The following is a 24,001-nucleotide window of genomic DNA, read 5'->3' as shown; positions in this document are numbered from 1 at the left end:
TCAACCGGGAAGCAAGCGCTTCATACACTTGCCAAGCCCTACCTTTCTCCCTTGTCTATATTCTGCCTGTGCCTCTCTTTGTACGGTATGAACATGGCGTGTGATGCTCACAGTCAGAAAGAGCCTGCATTGTGTCCCTGTTCCTTCTGCCTCTGTCCTTCCCCAAGTCTCTCCTCATGTGTCCTCAGCTTGTCACTTGGCATTTTTCCCCCATTCTCTTTCTCCCAATGACATGTCTCCACTTTTCCAGGTGCCCAGAGCAATTTGGTTTGCCTGGCAATTCCCTTCTCTTGGGTTTCTCCTGGGAATATCTTAAAACGTTAGAAAACACTGAATGTAAGAGCTTCCAAAACTGCATCCCAAAACCTGCACCACGGTATCCTCCCAGGCAGTGCCAGGGCTCTAGTCATTTTCTCAGAGGTCATTTTCCATATCCCATTTCTGTGTGTAACTTTGAAGGAAAGCCGTTCGATAAATGTCTACAATTGGACTTCACCCTGGGGCAGGAATGTGACTTCCTTTAAGAGAAGAACTTTACCGAACCAGGCTCTGAAATCTCACTTCCCTGGTTCAAATCTCAACTTCACCACTTCCTAGCTCTGGGGTCGTGGGCGAACTTGCTCTTAAGCTTGGTTTTCTCGACTGTAAATTGGGGATATAATAGTGCCTGCTTCATGGGGTCGTGCATGGGGAGGGTTAAATGAAATAACCCCAAATAAGCAAAACCTTAGCCAAGTGCCTGGTCCAGAGCAAGTGCCCAAGAAAGGAGAGCAATTACTGTTAATACTAATTGTCGCTATCAGGACAATCCCCCTCCCATTGTTTTCTCACCTTCTTGGATGCTTCCTCCAAATTTCTGAAATAAAGAAATTGATTGTTTTTTTAACCTGTTGATTTCCAAAAAGAAATACTGATTTCTTAAAGCAAGATATATTAAGTAAACATTTTTATTTGGGTTGCAGACTGGGGACAGGTGGGAAGGCTACACTTAAAGCTTTCACAAATCAAAGCCTCCGAAGTAGGTTTTTAAGAGGAATGCTTGCTCTGCTTGGCAGTCAGAGTTCAAAGCCCTGGGAGGGAAATGGTAAACTAGCCTTTAACTGTAAATGAACTCTCCAGCAACAAGAGATACAGAGTCAAGTAAACATTTAACAACTGATTCTGCTGCTCCCAGTAGTTTCTTTTTAACATCCAGTGCCTCGCCCCTCCCATTCTGCAGCCAGACTTCAGTTAAAGAAGTACGCGGTTCACTACTCCCCCTTTGTCACCAAGATGTGCCTTATGAAGCTGTCTCTTGGCATTAATGTCCTACCCTGTGGGCTGGCCCAAACTGCAGGGTTTTACCTAGAGAATTTAAGTTGTATTTTATTTCAGAAACATAAGATTTTATCTAAGGTGCTTTAACACAGCTCCGAAGACTGCTCTCCCTCTGCATGTGCTGCAAATTCTCTCCATTGTTAACGCTGTTCACGGCTCTGGCAGCAGCTTCTCAAGGCTGTGCTGGAATTATAGGCCACTTTGTTTGTGGAATAGCTCGGGAAGCTTGGCACCATTGATTTGCATCAGTGCCTCCGGAATAGACTTTGCCTTCTCCTTAAAGATACTATCTAAACTGTGAAATTCATTAAATAGCCCCAGAAATAGATCAGGTTATTTAACACGACATCCCTAATGGCGCAATATCTCAGCTGTCTGCACTGATAGTGAACATTGTCTTGGATAGTGTTATCAGCCCAGGACACCCGCTATGAATATTGATCCCGAGCTTGTTACAGCCATCACTTGCCATCAGGACAGGTCAGGGATGGAACCCACCTAGCATCAAAGCAATTTAAAGACAGCACTCAGGCGGAATTTTAATGCCCACGCTGAAAACACAAATCAACTCCGTGCACAGGGGGAAAGTGGCTTGCTGGCTATGGATATCCTTATTACATAGGAACACCTTGTGTATAAATACACGCATGAGGACGTTAGCAAGTCAACACATCTCCAAATTGTTCCTATATGAAGTCTCACTGCCTTCTAGTCATTTACAAAGCAGGTGGCCAGAAACACAATTCCCCAAGGCACGCTCTCCCCTCACCAAGTTGAAGAATTTAACCTGTTCTTTGGGTGGGGTGCTTCGCTTTAAGCTGTGGGTGAATAAGAGGGAGCATGTTCTATTCCTGCAATGTCGATGGGAGACACCGCGCTGTTTCTTGTGGCGTCTGTCTCCAGATGCCAAGTCCTGAGTGCAAGGGTTCACATAACCTTGTGCTGCACTGAACACACATATCAGAAATAAAGGACAAGGAAAAAAGAAAGACAACTAACAGGAGTTTTTAAGATTCACAGTCTTAAAGCACATGGCCTTTATGTGTTCTTGACTTTCCAATTTGTTGCTTCTACTTTCTCTGCTCCTTTTCTGTATTTAACACCTGTGGACCTCAAAGGAAAAATGATTCATATTATTTGAACAAAATTTTTGGAGACAATTGATAAAGTGAAATGAAAATGACCCAGGTTTGGTCTGCCCTGGCTTCTGCGCCTTACATGTCCCTCTGGTTGGGGGCATTCGGTGCCCTCTGGAATGCCAGCCCACCTTCCTGTGAAAGTGGTTTCAATATTTCTTACAGAACAGATAAGAAGAGGGACCATGGGATGCCAGAAACGTCCATTCTGGAGCTCCCTTAAAGAGATCTATATCTAGCTACCTTGAAGAACCTAAATATGAAAAAATATGAATGTGGGTGGAAAAATGTAAAAGGGGACTGGGATCAGTGGGGAGGGAGAAAGAAAAGAAAGATTTTAAAAAATTTTTATTTTATTGAAGTATACTTGATTTACAAATGTTGTGTTAATTTCTGCTGTACAGCAAAGTGACTCAGTTATACATATATACATTCTTTTTCCTATTCTTTTCCATTATGGTTTATCACAGGATATTGAACACAGTCCCCTGTGCTATACAGTAGGATCTTGTTGTTTAAGAAGGTTTTTTTTTTTTTTTTTTAAATCAAGTGAGAACTGAGTGAGAAAGACTTGTCAAAACAAAAAACAAAGTACCCTATCTGTGATCTGGAAGGTTCTGTGATTGGCAATCCATGTTCCTGGGTACCACGGTTTAGTGCCATGGCCACCTGCTTTGGTTTTCCCAAGGCCCACATTCCCTCTGATGGGAGGTGGTCCATTGGGCTTGGCCAGGGCACTTCCTGTTCTGATTTCCTTTTAAAAGCACAATCCATCTCTGCTTTAGGACTGAAGCTGGCTTGAATTTCGGCAGGGCTTTAAAGTCCCCAGGGAATACAGTGGCCGCCTCTGGGAGGGGCCACGAAGTTTGAATGAGAAAAGCTCCTAGAAGCTGGCCTGTAAGACCTTCTCTACAATAACGGAGGGGATTAGCAGCACACACCCCTCCCTCCTCCCCCACACACTTCAGTGAGAAGGTTTCTCCTCCCCTTCCTACTCCTACCTGACCGGACAATCTTAATTGCCAAGTCATTGTTTGGAAACCCCATGGGGCAGGGAAGAAAGGGACAACAGCCTTAGAGGTAGTTCTGGGCAGAGGGGTAGAAGCCTCAGAATCTGCCGCTGAGATAAATGCTTAGCGCTCAGACTTCTCCCCAAACCACAAAAGGGAACAAAAGAATGTTAAGAAGGGCCTGGCTGGTGGAAGCTTCCCCAAGGACTGATGTACACCATCCCACGGGACTTGGTGGGGCAAATGGAAGCTTTTACAATTGTCTCTGTTCTTTGACCTTAAATCCAAACCAGGCAAACACCTTTTAACCTTTTTCTTCTTGGGGCTAGGGGGAGGATGAGGGTCAAAGATGCAGCCTGATTCCCAGAGACCCAATATCTGTGCACGTGATCAAACCTGTGACTCTGAAGAAGGCCTGAAGGGCATCAGGCATTGTGCTCGGCGTCCCTGCAGGCCAGGGCAGCCACCCTCACCTGGCTCACCTGCCCTCACCAGGGCATCTCACCTGGCTCTGAGACCGCAACCCGCAAGGTTTCCAAAGCGGCAAGTCCTCTCGGTGGGGGTTCAGACATCTCTCCAAAACCCCTGCTGCCCTCTGACCTCCAGAGTGGAAGAAAAAACCTCTGACACAGTGCGGGACTTTCTTTGTTATTTCCCAGCGAGCAGGACGTACTGAAAAGAAAAATGGTCCGGGAAAGAAGCCCTGGGTTCGAATCCGGACTCTGTCACCAACTAACAGTGACCCTGGGCAACGTCACTTCTCATCTTTGAACCTTAATTTCCTCATCTTAAAGCTGGGATAATAGTCTTGCCAGGCCACGCCCACCGCACAGGGATGCTCAGAGGATCAAACGAGATCGCGCAAGTCTAAGGGCTTTGTAAACTGTAAACTGTGAGAACAAGAGGGCTTTTAAATCCGAGGTGATCAGGACTGAGGCCATTGCTGTGATTCACTGGCGAGGCAGGAGATGTGCTGAGCGTTGCCTTGAAGTTATCAGTGCTGGCCTCAATTGCATTTCCAATTCAAAGGCGGGTGCACTGGGGGAAGGGTGCAAATCGTAGCCCAAGTCAGGGTGGGTGTATTGGGAGGATCTCTGGGACGAAAGCGTCCGGACTTCCCTCCCTCGCGCACCCCGAGTTTCCGCAGGTTGGGCGGAGGAGCGCTGAGCCGGCGACGCTGTCCCGGCGGGAGCGCGCATCAGACTCACCAAGGCGCCCCCTCGCCGAGGCTAGAGGTCCCCGAGCCTTAGTCTTGGGGCTGCTGCGAGCGCGCCCTGCACTTGGCGGGGACCTGGGCAGCCCAAGTGCCAATCCGCGCTCAGCCCCCCGCGGCTCTCTCCACGCCCCCCTCCCCAGCTTCTCTTGGCCGTCCCGACCCTCCTACCGGCTGAGAACTGCGGCCGAGCCACAGCCGAAGGCAAGCCCGAACGCGGCCATCCCGGACTCCGCGCCGCCGGCCTCCGGCCCGCGGGCGGCGGGCATGCTGGCATGGCAGGACGGCGGGGCCAAGGCGGCTCCCTCCCACCACAAAATCTCCTTCTCGGTTCTGGACATCCTGGACCCTCAGAAATTCACCCGCGCTGCGCTCCCAGCCGTGCGCCCTGCTCCCCGGGAAGCCAAGAAAAGTTTGGCAGAGGCCGAAGCAAGGAAGGACTCCAGCCGAGACCCGGCCCGGCAGCGAGAGACGCCTGGTAAGGATGCGAGGCGGCCTCCGGCCCCGGAAAGCCCCAGCTTACATGATACGATGGGAAGGTGGGAGGGAGAGCCGTGGATCGGGTGAGTAGCCCTTAGCGGCGTCTTCCCCAAGGGGAGAAGGCGCACAGGACCAGGCGCATAATTAAATTGACGCAGAAAGGGGGCCTCCAGCATCCTGGGTCAGGGATTTGCCACCGAAGCCTGTCCCTGCTTACCCGCCAAGCAAGCAAGCACCCCAGCTCTGATTTACTCGCAGAGGAAACTCTTACCCAGCGCCCACCTCGTCCAGGCTCATTCATTTATTGGGCATTTAATTGTCCCCTATGTGCCAGGACCTGGGCTAGAGACAGAGATAAAAGTCAGCAAAAACTTCGAAACCTGCGAGGTAGACAGCATCCTTAACGAGGTAGACAGCATCATCTCTCCATTTTCTGGATGAGGAAGCTGAGGCTGAATCATGTGTCCTAAGTCTTAGTAGGCAGTGAGGTCCGGTTTTCGCACCCAGGGCCCACTTCCAACCATCCAGAGACAGCTGCAGAGACTCCGCTGCCCCGCACGCTCACTCTCCCCAGATCCAATCGTTGACTGGGCTGGGGCCGGAGTGGGGTGGGGTGACGGGAGGCTGTTGGTCCTTTCTCCTCAAAACCCTTTTTGATTTAACCCCTAACTCTGGGAATTCCTTGGCGGTCCAGTGATTAGGACTCCACCTTCCACTGCAGGCGACACGGGTTCGATCCCTGGTGGGGGAACTGAGATCCCACAAGCCGCGTGCGGCAAAAACAAACAAACAAAACAACTCCTAACTCTGGAGGACACCAGACGAGGGGTCCAGGAAAGTTTGTGTCTGAAAGGAAAGACAAAAAACAGCAGGACCCAAGCTGGGTGAGGCGCGGGCACGAGGTCCCCTGGAGGGACGCCAAAGATCGGAGGCTCAGGTCAGGGAGAGACTTGAAGTCTCGGCAGCTCCCCCGCTTCCCTTCCCCAAGTTTAGCGGTGATTGTCTGGGGCTCTGGGCGCCTCTGGCCGCTGCGCTTGGGCCTGGGCGGTCTGCCTGGTAATTGTTCGGATCGCCCCTCGCAGGGGCCGCTCTCCCCTTTCCCCACCCCCATGATCGATATTCTATTACTGGCGCCTGCATATCTCCTGCCCGCAGCTTGCAGGTACCGACTTCAAACCCCCTTTTCCCTGTCTGATCCTAATATTGTTCGATTAAAACTTACCTTTAATAGATGACATCTATCGATCCGGCCCCGCACAAATCTGAAACTCTATTAACACGGCAGGAGAAAGAAGATGGGAAAGAGGGAATTTCACTTTAAAAGGGAGGAGGGGGCGCTTAATAACTTCTTTTTTAATTGCTGGCAGTTCTAGGCCAAAATAGGCTTCTAGGGACTGGGGAGACAGCCCCAAACGCACTTGACATATAGATGTCTTAATGTACAGCGATAAGGTTGTCCAATAAGGTCGTTATTCTTTCTTAATGCGGAGTGTCACTCTTTCATTCGAAATACACTTCTCGGACGCCTACTAGGTAGTAGGTGGGTGAAGAGAAAGCGGGCACTACAACGCTAACTCCCACCTCCTGGAAAGGGCTTGCAACTAAGAGCGGTCGTGGGGGTGAGGGCAGGGAGCGCAATTCCGGAGAGGGGCAGGGCTGGGCTCTGGGTTGGGCAGAGAGAGCTGCCTGCTCTGGGGAGGACGAGGGCCAGGTCTAGGGACCAGGACCGGCCGGGTAGTTCCGGGCTTCTGATCACCGTCCCCTTCTCCCCTAGATGCTGCGGGCCGAGGCGCCGGCTTGGCGTCCCCCCTGGAGGGCTCTGAGGCGGAGGAGGCGGAGGACGAGGACTTGGAGGACGCAGGGCGGCGGCAGCTGCGGGAGCAGACTGTGCGCCTGCAGGAGGCCCGGACGCGCTCCCCCGAGGCCCGGGCCGCGGCATCGGCGGCGGGAGAGAGCAGCGCGGGCGGCCTCGCGGGCTCCCCGGGCTCGCCGGGCTCCCCGCGGCCCCGGCGCCGGCGCTCAGAGCCCAGCTGCTCCAAGCCGCGGCGCGCGCGCACCGCCTTTACGTACGAGCAGCTGGTGGCCTTGGAGAACAAGTTCCGGGCCACGCGCTACCTGTCTGTGTGCGAGCGCCTGAACCTCGCGCTATCGCTTAGCCTCACTGAGACGCAGGTCAAAATTTGGTTCCAGAACCGCAGGACCAAGTGGAAGAAGCAGAACCCCGGCGCTGAAGGCGCGGCGCAGGCGGGAGTTGGCGCGCCCCAGCCTGGGACTTCGGCGGGGGCGGGCGGCGGCGGCGGTGGCAGCGGCGGCGCGGGGGCCAGCCCGGGTCAGCTGGGCCCGGCCGCGCATCCTTTCCAGACTTTCCCCTCCTACTCGGCGGCCAACGTCCTCTTCCCGGCCGCCGCCTCCTTCCCGCTGACGGCCGCCGCCGCCAGGGGCTCCTTTGCGCCCTTCCTCGGGCCCTCCTACCTGACCCCTTTCTACGCCCCACATCTATGAACCCGGAGCCCCTCGGGCCCCACTTCGTCCGGATTCACGAGTGATTGGCGTGGACTTGTGGTCCCCACCCCACGGAGGGGCGCCAACGCGCAGGGACTGCCCCCTCCTGGTGCGCGGGTGTCTGCGCGCCCCCTTCCCTCCCCGCTGCCGGGAGGCGCCGCCAGAGGGCAGGGAGAGGCCGCCTGCCGACTCCCCGCCGCGCGTCTCCCCGCCTAGCTGAACCCTGGAATTCACGCGGTCCACTAAAGGGGGTCAAGGATCTGCCATCTTTAAAAGTGTCCGGAGACGGAGGCTGTCCTTAAACCTTCCCGTTTCTGGACCTTGTTCTTCACTTTCGGTCAGGCTTAATTCAGTTCAAGGGTTCTTTCTGAGGGTCTGGGTGTTCGGCGGCGCGGGGCTAACCCAGCGGCGGGGATGGTGTCCAGAGGGAGACAAGACCCGCCCTCCAGCTGCTCACACCTAGGATGGAATCTTCAAAGGCTGTGGCTCACTCGGAGGGTAAGGAGCTTTCCCTTTTCACAGCTGATTGTTTCCCATTTCATACTCGATTACTGGCCCAAACCCAGCGATTCCTTCCAAATACCGAACAAAGTTGGAGAAAGCTGAGTCTGTGAGCGCACACTGCCGCCGTGAAATGGACTACTTTTTAAATGCATAATACTCTACATTTTTAGGTCTTCGTTTAAGGTTAGGACTTGGGCGCAACTCTCATTCCAAACAGCCTCTCCACAGGCTATTCCTGAGAAAATGTGTACCTGATTTTCCGGAGGAGACCGGAAGTTCTTTTGGGAAATGCAACAGCTTTATTGCTAGACTTGCCAGCTGAAGTACACGCACTTCCACATCATTGCAAGTTTTCTTTTCTTTTTTTGCGGCACGCGGGCCTCTCACTGCTGTGGCCTCTCCCGTTGCGGAGCACAGGCTCCGGACGCGCAGGCTCAGCGGCCATGGCTCACGGGCCCAGCCGCTCCGCGGCATGTGGGATGATCTTCCCGGACCGGGGCACGAACCCGTGTCCCCCGCATCAGCAGGCGGACTCTCAACCACTGCGCCACCAGGGAAGCCCCCACTGCAAGTTTTGAGAACAGCTTTGATAAACCACGGCTATGGCCCCAAAGACATAAAGATAACAAAGAGACAAATGGCTCAACTAAAATCTTGAGGTCTATGCATGAGACTGCCCATTTGGGTATGCAGTATTTGATACTGTAAAACTTCAGTCTTGGCTAATATGTCTGTCCCAGCAAATCCTAGGCTCCCAGTAGTGATCGAACCCGGGGGAGAGTTTGCGCCTCCAGCACACGCTGCAGTCATGAATTGGACTATATATATATATATTTTTTGCAGTACGCGGGCGTCTCACTTTTGTGGCCTCTCCCGTTGCGGAGCACAGGCTCCGGATGCGCAGGCTCAGTGGCCATGGCTCACGGGCCCAGCCGCTCCGCAGCATGTGGGATCTTCCCGGACCGGGGCACGACCCCGTGTCCCCTGGATCGGCAGGCGAACTCTCAACCACTGCGCCACCAGGGAAGCCCTGGACTACTTTTTTAAAGCACAAACTCAACGTTTTTAGAGCTTCATCTAAGATTCTGACTTGAAAGATACTCTGTTCCACACAGACTCTCCAAGATGGCATGGTGAACAAGCAAAAGGTCGTTAGGAGCTGTAAGAGAAATAATTTTGGGGTGTAAAAAGCCACCGTGGAAACAAAAAGCATATTTATGATGGATTCAACTGCAGTAACTTAATATACGGATGAGCATTCTAACTGCTGCTTTTGTTATCTCCCTTAAGAATTAGTTCTGTAAAATTCTCTTGCCGGCTTTGTTTGGAATACCCTTCCTTTAGTTTTTTATGTGATATGATTTGTAGCCCGTATCTCAGAAAACCAGACCTCCCCAACTAGGTCATGTATGTTTCACTCTAACCTTTTTTTCGAGGACTTTACGCCCGGTGATATCTATATGGATACCATTCCTTGCTATTTCTTGGTAGCCTGTGTCATTAATAATTAAATTTAATGATCAATGGCTTCTTGTGAAGTAAGAGCATGCTGTTTGGTATTATGAACACATGATATTATTATAATCTTGAAATATCTACTTCAGTTATTATTGGGAATGAGAAAATATTCCTTTCTTCCAAATTAAATGAAGACTTCACATTCATGGGACTCTCATAAGATTTGAGAATATGTATTATTTAATTACAATTTGTTAATTAGACTCTTTTCCTTTCATTCTGAAGGAGAAAAGTGTCCCCAAACAATGCATTATGACTTTCTAAAAGACAACTGATGCCAGATGAGATTCAAAATGCAGTTACTATAGTAGAGAATATTATTTTATTCACTTTACAGATCGATAAACATTTCTTCAGTAACTGTTTCTCAGTTTCTCAAAAGCAACATTCCATGTATCCCAGTAGGCAATTCAAATACACAGAGGCAAGTTCTGTAACAAAGAATCCGAATTTCTGTAAGACTCGGGAAACATTCTATTCCTCTCAGGTACCAGAATCACAGGAGACTCCATTTGGAGAGAGGGACTGGGGAGGGAGGTGGGAGGCTTATCTATGGACTAGCATGGAGTGCTATACTTGCTGACGTTTCTTGTTTCTTCGGATTTTAACAGAGTAATGCTCGAAGTGTGTGACTTTGGACTTCTGCTGCTTTAAAAGGCCCAGTGGCTTTCCAACCAAATGCTTAGACTCAATCTATTGATGTGTTTGTCTAATAAATTTTGTTTGTAATAATTTCTTGTTTAATTATTTCTTGTTCTTTATTAGCAAAGCTTTTAAATAATTTTATAATTATCAGAGGTTGTATATATGTATTCCCATTCCCACCCCCCACCAACTAGCATTCATCAATAGAGGGTATCTTTACCCTAACACGACTTTTTTTTTTTTTTTTTTAAATCAATTTCAGGGGCTTCCCTCGTGGCACAGTAGTTAAGAATCCGCCTGCCAATGCAGGGGACATGGGTTTGATCCCTGGTCCAGGAAGATCCCACATGCCGTGGAGCAACTAAGCCTGTGCGCCACAACTACTGAGCCTACACTCTAGAGCCCACGAGCCACAACTTCTGAGCCCTCGTGCCACAACTACTGAAGCCGGCGCGCCTAGAGCCTGTGCTCCTCAACAAGAGAAGCCACCGCAATGAGAAGCCTGTGCACCGCAATGAAGAGTAGCCCCCGCTGGATGCAACTAGAGAAAGCCCATGCGCAGAAACGAAGACCCAACACAACCCCCCCAAAATAAATAAATAAATAAATAAATATTTTAAAAAAAGAAAAGAAAATCAATTTCAAAGCCCCAAAGACAGCCGGTGCAGAAGGTCACCGAACACTAACAGTTGCTTTGTGGCTTTGGAATCTTTTTTTTTTTTTAAGATTTTTTTGATGTGGACCATTTTTAAAGTCTTTATTGAATTTGTTACAATATTGCTTCTATTTTATGTTTTGGCTTTTTGGCCGCGAGGCATATGGGAGCTTAGCTCCCCAACCAAGGATTGAACCTGCACCCCCTGCACTGGAAGGCAAAGTCTTAACCACTGGACCTCCAGGGAAGTCCCCCTAACACGACTTTCTTAAGTCATCTTTTTCAGACCCTTGCTAGATACACACATAGTAGCTCCGTTTGTAGGCAGTATACACAAAAACACATTTAGGCCATTTCCATAGTGAAAGCAAAGCATCTTTACAGAATTTTAATTAGTGGCTACAAATTAAATCAACACCAGGTTTCCAGGACATTAACTTCCTAGCCTTACTTTACAAGTTCTGAATCCCCCATATAGAGTCTGGTAGATAACTTTTCAGACTTGGGCCATCCACTGGTCATAAATTTCTGATGTTAAAAATGATCATTTTAAAATCAACTTATTTACAAGCCAGAAACAGACCCACAGGGGTGGGGGAGGGATAAAGTAGGAATTTGAGATTACCATATACAAACTACTATGTATAAGAAAACATAAACAACAAGGTCCTACTGTATATCACAGGGAAATATATTCAATATCCTGTGATAAACCATTAAGGAAAAGAATATGAAAAAGCATATATATATATGTATATCTCTCTCTCTCTCTCTCTGAATCACTTTGTTGTATACCAGAAATTAACACAACATTGTAAATCAACTATACTTAAAACAAATTACCATTTCATATTCCCACTTGAAAACATGTAGCCAGGGAGCCTTATTTAAAGGAGTGATTAGAGAGCATTTTTGCATTGAGAGACCCCCAACCATTTTATGGGCACAGATCAGCTTAGTGTATTTGTTCTTTTAGGAATGACTCTTAAGAACCTATTTAACTAGGTTTTTAAAATTATGAGTAGGCTAGCATAGAAATTCTTCAATACATAATAAATACATTTAAAAACATAATTCCATATGGTCAATTGAAGGGAAGCATCTAAGAGTCTAAGGGGAGGTGGGAAGACACAGATTCAGAGAAAAGAGAAACAGGGAAAGAGAAAGGCCCCCTTCTCCCTCCAGCAGAAGGAAAACTCAGGAGGAGCCGGGTTGTGGAGACAAAGGGGGAGACACCCAGTGGGAGACTCCCAGTAGGGTTGCTCTTGCTGCACCTAACTCCTCCTGGTTCCCTTGGGCTGTGGTTTTCAAGGACGAGGTGAAGGCCCCTGGCCTCTGGTTGGGTTCAAAGCCACCTCCACCCCTCAGTCGACAGATGAACTTGGCAAGCTCCCCATGTCTCTGGGCCTCAGTTTCCTCACCATAGTGCCTGGCTCGGAGGACTGCACAAGAGTCTATGTGGAAGGCACTTAGTTCAGTGCCTGACACAATGAGGTAGTTATTATCCCAGTTGAAGCTGGAAAGGACATTAAAGATGCTGAACTTAGGCCAACCCCCACCTTTACAAAATTTTATTGCAGTAGAATAAACACAGAAACTGAATATATCGGATGGGTACAGCTTGGGCATCTTCACAGACAGAACACCTGCGTAATCAGCGCCCAGATCAAGAGCAGAACATTGTGAGCACCCCAGGCCCCCCGTGTCACCTTCCCATACCTCCCTCCCCAAGGGTGACTGCTGTCCTACTTCTAACAGCATGGATTAGCTGTGCCTGTTTTTTCCTTTTAAATATAAAAATGGAATCCAACGGAATGTATCCCTGTGTCTGGCTTTCTTGGTGCAACATCATTTGTGAGTTCCATCCATGTTGTATAGTGTTATAAATTATTTATTCCTATTTCTGATGACCTATTACTGTATACACTTGCTACAATTTATCCATTCTTACTTTTTGTTTTTTTGTTCATCTGCTTTTTTGGCCGTGCCGTGCAGAATGTGGGATCTTAATTCCCCGACCAGGGATAGAACCCATGTCCCCTGCTTTGGGAGCACAGAATCTTCACCACTGGAAGTCCCTATCCATTCTATTGTTGACGGATAATCAGATACTTTGGGGCCATTTTGATTAAACAGTCTTATACATGTCTTTTGGTAAATAACATCTTCATATTTCCATTAGGAATACATCTATGAGTGGGGTTACTGGGTATGCATAGGTCTAGCGTTAGCAGATACTGCCCATCAGTTTGCCAGCGGTTGTTGCAATTTACATTCCCACCTGAAATGAATGAGTTCCAGGTGTGGCTTCCCTGGTGGCACAGTGGTTAAGAATCCTCCAGCCATTGCAGGGGACCCGGGTTTGAGCCCTGGTCCAGGAAGATCCCACATGCCGTGGAGCAACTAAGCCCATGCGCCACAACTACTGAGCCTGCACTCTAGAGCCTGTGAACCACAACTACTGAGCCCACGTGCCACAACTACGGAAGCCCCCGCACCTAGAGCCCACGCTCCGCAATAAGAGAAGCCACCACAATGAGAAGCCCGCGCACCGCAACAAAGAATAGTCCCCGCTCACCACAACTAGAGAAAGCCCACGTGCAGCAACGAAGACCCAACGCAGCCAAAAATAAATAAAATTAAATTCAAAACAAAAAAAAATAGTCCCAGGTGTTCCACATCCTTCCATCACTTAGGACTGACCACCTTTTTCATTCCAATGATTCCAGAAGGTATGTAGTAGTATCACATTTATGTTTCAATTTTCATTTCCTGATGGGCAATGACATTGACTCTGTCTTCATATGCCTATTGGCCATTTGGTATCTGTTTTGGTGATGTGCCTAATCAGATCTTCTGCCCACTGGTTAACCCTCCCATTTACTGGTAAAATAAACTGAATCTTAGAGAGGAGGTGACTTGCCCAAGATCACCCATATTACCTTAGAAACTGTGACTCATTGAGGTTATGTGACTTGCCCAAGGTCACACAGCTAGTAAGAAGAAAGCAGAACCTGAAACCAGGGCCTAATAACTCTAGGGTGATTTAAGTTGTACATGGGGCCATCAAACATATGAAATATTTGGTTTAAAAAATATTTTTAAATGATCTGAGAGCTGTTTGGCATTTTGTATTTACAGGTCAAGTGTCAGTCTTGAAAGGGTATCCACGGTTCCTTCTTCCCTCCCTCTCCACCTTCCTTCCTGCCACACGGTGTACTGAGCACTCATTCTGTGCCAACAACTGTTCCGGTGATGGGAATTTATTAAGGCAAACGAGGTCCCAGGCACAGGGACAATTACAGTGTGCGTATTCCCTTCCTTTCCTATGACTACACTGGTCTGTGGAGTCAAAACAGGAAGGCCCCCTTTTTTTTTTTTTTTTGGTACGCGGGCCTCTCACTGTTGTGGCCTCTCCCATTGCGGAGCACAGGCTCAGGACGCGCAGGCTCAGCGACCATGGCTCACGGGCCCAGCCACTCCGCAGCACGTGGGATCTTCCCGGACCGGGGCACGAACCCGCGTCCCCTGCATCGGCAGGCGGACTCTCAACAACTGCGCTACCAGGGAAGCCTGGGAGTACGGAGTCTTAACCACTGCACCACTGTGTCCTATCTTATCCTTTTAAATACGCCTTATCCGGGCTTTGCAGTTGTTGAGAGTCCGCCTGCCGATGCAGGGGACGCGGGTTCGTGCCCCGGTCCGGGAAGATCCCACGTGCTGCGGAGTGGCTGGGCCCGTGAGCCATGGTCGCTGAGCCTGCGCGTCCTGAGCCTGTGCTCCGCAATGGGAGAGGCCCAACAGTGAGAGGCCCGCGTACCAAAAAAAAAAAAAAAAAAAAGATTCCATACTCCCAATGCAGGGGGCCCGGGGGTTCGATCTAGATCCCACATGCATACCGCAACTAAGAGTTCACATGCCACAACTAAGGAGCCCTGGAGCCGCAACTGAGGAGGTTGCCTGCCACAACTAAGACCCAGCACAACGAAATAAATAAATAAATATTTTAAAAAATAATAAAAGGATGAGATGATAAAATTAAATAGAATCTATAACATTTTCTTCCTGCATATCTCTATTTCATCTTACATCTCCTTCCCACTTTTTGGAGATTGGTGTCCTGGCAGACAGGATGATTCCTGATACACTGCTTTTCTGCCTGGGTGGCCAGATCCTTTTGTAAAAAGGTGAGGCCTCACCGTATCACTTGGCACCTACTACATTTTATATTGTATCATTTTCTACTTGTTTCATCTGGGAGACCCTCCCCCCTGCACCCGCCAGCCCCTGTCTCTGGCAGTTCTTCCACATATTTTGTAGGTCTTATATCTCTCACATCGGAATATGTTGGTATTCTACCAATTCTGTAGGCAGATAGGGTAGGGGGTCCCCAGAGGAAAAGAACCAGATACAGCTTTTTGACATAAGAGAAGCCATTCTGACCTAAACCGTTTTGTCACCTAAGCCTGGCCACAATGCTTCTCCTTGAACAGGTCTTAGTAATTAATGATCTTAAGGGAACAAAGGAAAGCAAGAACAGAAGAAAAGCAGTCAAGCAACAATAGTGCAGTAATAAAACAGAGTCCTAGTTCCTCCTCAAGGGATATACGTAACAATCTAATACATATCTTTGAGTTGTTCTGTGGGAACCAAGGCCCCCATCCAGGTGGAGGATGGTTATCTACTTGCTAAGACCCCAGACTGGTCAGAAGCCAGGGAATGATGATGTTGACCTTTTCTGACCCTCAGGACTAAAGTTTAGACTGTAGACCTTTGCCCCAATTGTAAGCTGAATCCTCCTCTACTCAAGCCCCTTCATGAATATGCACATACTGCTCAGGCCCCTTCATGAATATGCATGTACCCTTAGCTTAAAACCCCCAATGTTGCTGTTCAGGAACACAGTGATTTGGGAAAGATGCCCAGTGTTCTCATTTGCTGCAAGTAATAAATCCTTCCTTCTCCCGATCTTCAGCTTCGGTAGGTCTTTGGGCTCAAAACCCCCTAAGAGGTGAACCCAGTTTTTGCGTAGAACTGCTGTAAAATGATTGAGCTATGTTTTCACTTCTTGTTTAGTCTAATTTGTTTTACTCTTTCATGTTTAGGGGTAGTCCTATTTTTCAACTTTTTCAGAAGTTTGGATAATAAACTTTACTGAATTTAAAATGATTTGAAAGGAAATCTCATAATAAAGAAGCTATTGGTTGGGCTTCCCTGGTGGCACAGTGGTTGAGAGTCTGCCTGCCGATGCAGGGGATACGGGTTCGTGCCCCGGTCCGGGAAGATCCCACATGCCGCGGAGCGGCTGGGCCTGCGCGTCCGGAGCCTGTGCTCCGCAACGGGAGAGGCCACAACAGTGAGAGGCCCGCGTACGGCAAAAAAAAAAAAAAAAGCTATTGGTGATTTTGCATAGTCACAGAAGTCATTTTTCTTTCCAGTCATCACAGACAGATAAAATCGGTAAAACTCAACTACTTGGAAAAATGATTATGTACTTGGATGACACAGCAATGGAAGATTGCTCTAAGTTTTCTCACTTCTCGCAATTTCTGCACCATTTCATTGCAGAGACTGGCCAGTCCACAGGCACAAACTGAGTAGTCTGCTTCATTTACTCTCCCCCGAGCCCTGGATTTAGAAGTCTTAGCCTTGAAACTGGAAATGTAGGCCAGTCCTCTGACCCAGCAATCTCACTCCCAGGACTTTATCTTACAAAGTCACGAAATGTCAGAGATAAGGTTCTCTATTGTGACACTGTTTGCAATACCAAAAGATTGGAAATAATCCAAGTGTCCAGTAATATGGGGCTATTAATGCAGGTATAAACAAAAGAATGAGGGTGATCTCTCCATATTGACACAGAGAGAGCTCCAGGGCATATTAAGAGGCAAGGTACAAAGAGTACATACAACCTGCTGTCTCAGTTGTTATAAAGTAGAGGAAATAATGACATTTTTTTTAATTTTTATTTTTTTTTATATTTATTTGGCTGTGTCGGGTCTTAGTTGCTGGTCTTAGTTCCCCCTCTGCATGTGGGCTCTTAGATCGAACCCGTGTCCCCTGCATTGGAAGGCGGATTCTTAACCACTGGACCACCAGGGAAACCCCATGTTTTTATATTTACTTCTATTGCATGAAGAATCATTGGAAAGATAAACAAGATGCTAATGTGAAGGGCTGCCCTTGGTGGTGACAAAAGCTAGATGGGCTTGGGGTAGGAAGAAGTCTTCTCAGTGTGTACTTTTTAATTTGTTTTGATTTGTAAATGAAGTAAATGTATTAACTATTTACAAAACAAAAAGAAGTTGCTTGGGGGAGAAAATGTCAGAGAGGAAAGTAGTTCTACAGATACTTGTAATTCAGATGTTTCCAAAGTTCCTTCTAGTATCAATCTTTGGATATTAAAGGGAGAATGGCAGCTCTCTTTTGACCATCTGCCCAGTGGGGCACTGGGCTACTTACTATCCTGGATTTATCTCAAGCTTTCTTTTAGAAAATTAACACATGTGGGAAGGTGTTACCAAAGCTTGTTTATCGACCAGAAGAAGGCCAGTTCAGAGTGAAGTTCATCACATATAATCTAGCCCAACAGGGCTTCCCAAACTCCAGGGAGAGGCATAGGGCCAGAATGGGAACAGGTAGCAGTAAAAAAAATAGTTGCCTTTTCTAAGTAAAATTTACTTCAGTAGATCCCAGTGATAAAATATTCTTGCATTTTCAATCAACGCTTTTCTAGCCTTCTAAGTGTAATATATGATTTACTTAGATCTCAATAGGAATCTGTAGAAGAGGGGAGATTCAAGGCCAGATGATGATCACGATGACTTGGAAAAGAACCTTTACTCCTTATTGTAAATAAAAATAATAATGCTACGAGACACTGAGCTGCCATGTGGCTTAGAAGTGGCTGGATGTTTGAGTGCCACATCTATCAGTGATCCTCTAGATAACCCATTTTACAAGGTGAGTAAGTGAGCCACAGGGTCTCCGGTTACCCAGGTAAGGATCAGTGGAGTTAGGAATGACTTCTGGGTTGTCGGATTCCAACGCCTGCATCTTAGCCACTATATGGTCTGGATGCTAGGTGCTCTAACAAGTTCATTAGAACATTGATCACAGTCAGACTCACACCCCCTGAAGTCAGGAGCTACATTTTATTGAATCTCTTGATTCTGTCAGAACTCTGCACAGTGTTTTGGAATTAGGAGGCACTACATAAATAGTTCAAATTAAATTAAAAATGGGGAGACCAAGATCGTAGACATCTTCTGGTGCTTTAATCTATATTTAAATTAATACAGATATCAGAAAACAGAAGTAATTTGTTCAGTCAATGAACTAAGTCAAACTTGAGGTGTCAGGGCAAAATATAATCTCTCATCCCTAATTTAAAGACTTAATTCATCTTTATCACTACAGTCCTTTTGGAGGAGAATCCAGGTCAAAAGAGAAGGGAAGGACCATATACCACTATTAAGGATGTGACAGCCACAAACACAAAGCATACTGGTAACTCAAATACCAGACTGGCATTGCTGTCTGTGACTTGACTTTCCAATATGTGAACAACTCTTGGCAGAATTCAGAGCAAAACAAAGTGTCTTCGACAAAGATGAAATGATTTTATAATATATTCTCATATATTTATTTAATAACATTTAACTTTGAAATTTAAAAAATCTTAAAATTACATGTATTTACGTCAACAATGTTAGGAGAAAAGTTTAAATTATTTTCAATTAATACATCAGGTTTTCTGCAGGGGTGGGAGTCGTTTTCTTTCTTTTTTAAAAAAATAGATGTGGTACATATACACAATGGAATATTACTCAGCCATAAAAAGGAACAAAATTGGGTCATTTGTAGAGATGTGGATGGATCTAGAGACTGTCATACAGAGTGAAGTAAGTCAGAAAGAGAAAAACAAATATTGTATATTAATGCATATATGTGGAACCTAGAAAAATGGTACAGATGAACCGGTTTGCAGGGCAGCAATAGAGACACAGATGTAGAGAACAAATGTATGGACACCAAGTGCGGAAAGTGGCGGGGGTGGTGGTGGTGTGATGAATTGGGAGATTGAGATTGACATGTACACACTGATGTGTATAAAACTGATGACTAATAAGGACCTGCTGTATAAAAAATAAATAAGATTAAATTTAAAAAAATAAATAAAATAAAAAATATTCTTGTGGCATGAGGGATCTAGTTCCTGGACCAGGGATTGAACCCAGGCCCCTTGCATTGGGAGCATGAAGTCTTAACCACTGGACCACCAGGGAAGTCCCATTGTTGTTGTTTTCTGTAGTCCAACTAAAAAGAGTCAAAATTAAAGTTTTCAAAAGAGAAGTAATAAAAGTTATCAAAGCTCACACTTAGTTGGCCTCCATGGAATCAATAAAAAAGGAAAATTGCAAAATACACTGAACTTCTTAGTATCTGAATAGATAAGGATGTAAATGTTTAGCTAATACTTGAGGTTTCTATTATCTTATTTTTTAATTAATGAGCAATGTATTTTCCAAATAAACGCTGCTGCTAATTCACTACTTAATTTTTTGTCAAAAATTTTTACTTTAACTTTTTTTATTCTTAGTTAAAATTCTTACTTCTGATTAAGTGTCAAACACAACACATGATGGGGTGAACAGTTGGCTTCTTGGCTGTCCCATCACCTATGTTGCAACTGGCTGGGGCCCTTTACCTTGGAATCTTGGATTTCTCTGTCCTTAAAAGTGCTAGCTTAGATCTTTAAGACTCTTCAGGTCTGGGCTTCCCTCGTGGCCCAGTGGTTAACAATCTGCCTGCCAATGCAGTGAACACGGGTTCGAGCCCTGGTCTATGGAAGATCCCATATGCCATGGAGCAACTACGCCCGTGCACCACAACTACTGAGCCTGCGCTCTAGATCCCGCGAGCCACAACTACTGAAGCCCGCGCACCTAGAGCCCGTGCTCCGCAACAAGAAAAGCCACCAAAATGAGAAGCCCGCGCACCGCAATGAAGAGTAGGCCCCACTCGCCACAACCAGAGAAAGCCCGCGTGCAGCAACGAGGACCCAATGCAGCCAAAAATAAATAAATACATTTATTAAAAAAAAAACTCTTCAGCTCTATTTTGCACTTATATCTCTAATTCATATCTTCAAAATAACTTACTTATTATGTCTCAGTATTGATAATTAGCTGACTTTTTAGCCCCGTGAATTGAGTCTCTTTTAAAATATTTGCTACTGAGTTGATTTAAATACCCTTCACCGAGTTGACCTGGTTCACCCAAATCCCTCTTCTGGTATTTTCTGTTCTCTTCCCCTGCTCAGGCTCCCAGGCATGCAGTATCCTCCATCTGCAGCCACTAACCCCAAAGATCCTCTCAGAGGATCCTCCCCTTCTGGACTCAGCTCTGTTCCCAATCTCATGCCTTGCGCTAAGACTCGGTCCATCCCCTTTTCTCTAGCACATAACTTTATAAACTTATCAGGCCCAGGTGACAATCCTTCAGCGTTTGGACAAGTAGCAAGGTGTTAATGGACAATAATGGTTTGAAGTATCCTTCTTTCAATCCAAGCTTCTGGGGTTTTGAATGGCTGTTATTATTCTAAGAGTGGAAAGGGCTTTGCCATCTAGGCTTTTAGAATCTCAGGATTGTAGGCCTGCCTCTACTCTGCCTCTAATTCCTGCCCTGGGGAATAAAGATGAGTTGGGGCAAGTGTAGAATAATAATTCCTACTAAAAGCAACATGGAGATGGGTTCTGGAAGGCTCTAAAAGTCCTGCAAGACATGCTGCAAGGTAGCTTCAAGAACTTATAGTCTGGGGACTTTCCCAGTGGCCCAGTGGTTAGACTCCACGCTTCCATTGCAGGGGCCATGGGTTGGATCCCTGGTTGAGGAACTAAGATCCTGCATGCCACGTGGCATGGCCAAAAAAAAAAAAGAATTTATAGTCTGGGTGGGAAGATAAGACATAGACAGAGCTAGAAATATACAGTAGTCAAACAATGACTGCAGGCAGCTCTGTGACAGGTGGACAGGCAGTGCTGAGGGTGAGGGGGGACTCTTTTGACCTGGGGAGTCAGGGAAGGTATCATGTGGGGATAGATAGAAACTGCAGCTGGAGGTCTTAGGTGGAATTCAGCTACGGACGAGAGAAAATAAGTGCCCCTAGCAGGCATATCCTCGTAGCAGAACCAGTATTTTAACTGCACAATTTCTGAATCTCTGCCTATTGTCCCCAGTTCAGATTTAAGTTCAGAACATTTACCAGGTATATCCTTCTTTAACTTTTCTCACTATTTTGCTTACCCTGCTCCTGCCAGATCCCTGCCATTCTGGAGGTAAGGAGGTTTACTCTCCTCCAGATTTTTTTTTTTAAGATTTTTTTTGTTGTTGTTGTGGACCATTTTGAAAGTCTTTATTGAATTTGTTACAATATTGCTTCTGTTTTATGTTTTGGTTTTTTGGCTGTGAGGCATGTGGCATCTTAGCTCCCTGACCAGGAATCGAACCCGCACCCTCTGCATTGGAAGGGGAAGTCTTAACCACTGGACCGCCAGGGAAGTCCCTCTCCTCCAGATTTAAATGCCTGCCTTGGCTCAGTGCAGCGACAGCAGGAGGCGTGAGCTATGTATATTGCCAAGTCTTCTGTTGGAAGACATCTTTTAGGGTGAATATAATCTGGGGAAAAATGTTTCTTCTGCTGGGTAAAAATCACCAAACATCTTCTGAGTCTCATTACAAGACTTTCTCCTTGACCGTCAGTGTGGATTTTCCTTTTTAATCATTTCAAGTCCACCTACACTTAGGCTACGCTAATGACAAGTAAAAACAAATTGGGCAATAGAGGAAGTGATGGAAAGCAAGAGGCTGGCATAATCCATAAATTGCTTTTCTGGTCACTGAATAATTGAGAGTTGCCTGTATAAGAAAATGAATTCTTTCCTTTTTTGTGTAGTTGCAGTTTTTCAGACGGTCAAAGTTGCAAGACTTCAGTTCATACCTGTTGAAGGAGCATTTCCTGAACTTCTCCCTCCTACTAAAGAGACCCACATACTCTTGCCTGATGTGAAACCCCTTGCAGGGTCAGGCATGTAGGCACTCAAGGAACATTTGTTGAATGAACTAAATAAACTAATTTAGGTGTTGGATATCTGTGATGGGGTCAGTCTTTATATCATCCAGTTTTATTGTTCCCATATAATTAATAACTTGAATCTATAAGTAGTTTCAGAAGCTCAACAATCTTTGTAATGTATGCTCTGTCTTTACGTGTTTCTAGACTATAAATAAAATGCATACAAACAGAGCAGCTCTGTTTCTTGTTTGAAAACAAGCTGCTTTCAAGTCTAGGTCTCCAAGGGCACATTAAGCTGAAAAACAACTGCTAGTTATTTTTCAACCAGCTAGAAAAACCATAAAGTATTTCATGCTGTCTGTACCTCTGTTTTTCTGATAAGAGAGAAGAGATAAAACCCAGACATTCTAAGCAGTTTCTGGCCTATGAAAAGGTTTTAGTTAAAGAGCACCTTATCTGTAAGTCCAAAAGGCATTGCAACACATTTTGATGTTACTCAGATCTTGGGTGTCATGTCCCCTTCATGAATTCAGAAGCACCTGTTCCTACTTGCCAAGGCCAAACTGGGGATTCCTGGGCTCTCTGTAAGTGTTCCAAGAGCTGGGCTTGGCTTGACACACCTGCCCAGATTTGTAAGGCAGGACCATGGAGAAACAATTCCTCTCTGATCCTGTGAGCGCAAGGACCTAACTTCCAAGAAATTAATCACGTTGTATTCAGGGTTATGGAGGCACATCAACAAACTAAAAGGCAAAGTCCTACTCTCAATGCGCTCTAGAGAGGGCATGGCCATAACAATCAGAATAACTGACCTTGGTCTAAGGCAGATGGAGCCACAGAGGACTGAATCCCTTTTGGTGCGTTGCTCTAGACATCTGTAGACATGGGCTCTGATGTTTACAGCTTGGCCTTGTGCCCACACATTTTCCAGCCCTTCCATATAGCTTTGACTTTCCTTTCTACTTGGCTAAGGCTTATCTTAGCTGGTTCTCTGTGTTGAATGAGTTCCATTTGTCCTCCTACCCCATCTACTCCCCACCCTTCCCTACCCTGCCTGCGTCCCAGGAGGCTGCCCTGCAGGGACTGCCCTCATAGGGCTCCTTAGGTCTCTGGCTTCCTAATGGGCTCAGTCCATAGAGAACCCTGGCAGGAGATGGGAGGTCAGGATCTTCCTCACCCCAGCTCCCGTTCCTGGAGGTCACTGATGACCATTGCCCAGGCAGGTGGCCTCTCCTTTCTTTTTGTCTTTGGGTTCTGAAAACAGCTCCCTTTAAGCCTAGGGTTGACAATGGTCTTCCCTGGTGCACTAGCCCCGGGTTACTTCTCTACCTCTTGTGGTTTACACTTAAATAATTCCTGTAACAAATACACCTCAATTTTCCATTTTGGAGTGTGCCACCTGTTTCCAGTTGGAACCCTGACTGATCAGGGCGGTCTTATGGAACACGGTGCTGATGTGCACTTCTGTCCCTGCAGCTGTCTGTGATCACCCTCAGAGAAGGGGGGTGGCACACAGGACTGGGCTGCCCCTCACCTGTGGGATAACCCTGGGTAAGTCGTTTTCTCACTCCCAGCTCTGTTTCCAATATTTAACAAAAATGCTGTAGACTGGGGCTTCCCAGGTGGTGCAGTGGTTAAGAATCCATCTGCCAATGCAGAGGACACGGGTTCGAGCCCTGGTCCAGGAAGATCCCACATGCCGCGGAGCAACTCAGCCCATGCGCCACAACTACTGAGCCTGCACTGTAGAGCCCACAAGCCACAACTACTGAGCCCGCGTGCCACAACTACTGAAGCCCACCCGCTTAGAGCCCGTGCTCCACAACAAGAGAAGCCACCACAATGAGAAGCCTGTGTGCTCGCTGCAACTAGAGAAAGCCCACGAGCGGCAGCGAAGACCCAACACAGCCAAAAATAAATAGATAAAAAAATAAATTTTAAATA

The 24,001-nt window shown here is 46.8% G+C and overlaps 1 protein-coding gene across 1 annotated transcript; it reads left to right on the top strand.

Moving 5' to 3' along the window:
• Nucleotides 1-4,776: 4,776 nt before the first annotated feature.
• NKX1-2 (NK1 homeobox 2) lies at nucleotides 4,777-8,588 on the top strand. Its single transcript, XM_027112876.1, has 2 exons — nucleotides 4,777-5,154; nucleotides 6,931-8,588. The coding sequence occupies exons 1-2, from the start codon at nucleotides 4,944-4,946 to the stop codon at nucleotides 7,656-7,658; spliced, it is 939 nt and encodes a 312-aa protein (XP_026968677.1). The 5' UTR covers nucleotides 4,777-4,943; the 3' UTR covers nucleotides 7,659-8,588.
• The last annotated feature ends 15,413 nt before the right edge of the window (nucleotides 8,589-24,001 follow it).

This window comes from Aethalodelphis obliquidens, unplaced genomic scaffold (assembly GCF_003676395.1).
Source record: "Aethalodelphis obliquidens isolate GAN/ISIS:26980383/991018 unplaced genomic scaffold, ASM367639v1 scaffold11, whole genome shotgun sequence".
Taxonomy (NCBI): domain Eukaryota; kingdom Metazoa; phylum Chordata; class Mammalia; order Artiodactyla; family Delphinidae; genus Aethalodelphis; species Aethalodelphis obliquidens.
Note: the sequence above shows the minus strand (reverse complement) of the source record. Positions and strands in the feature narration are given on the sequence as shown.

What these genes read in the sequence shown, in the direction of transcription:
- NKX1-2 (XM_027112876.1), top strand. Translation starts at nt 4,944, where the DNA reads ATGCTGGCATGGCAGGACGGCGGGGCCAAGGCGGCTCCCTCCCACCAC. An exon ending in CCGGCAGCGAGAGACGCCTG is followed by an intron (nt 5,155 to 6,930) that starts GTAAGGATGCGA and finishes CTTCTCCCCTAG; the next exon opens with ATGCTGCGGGCCGAGGCGCC.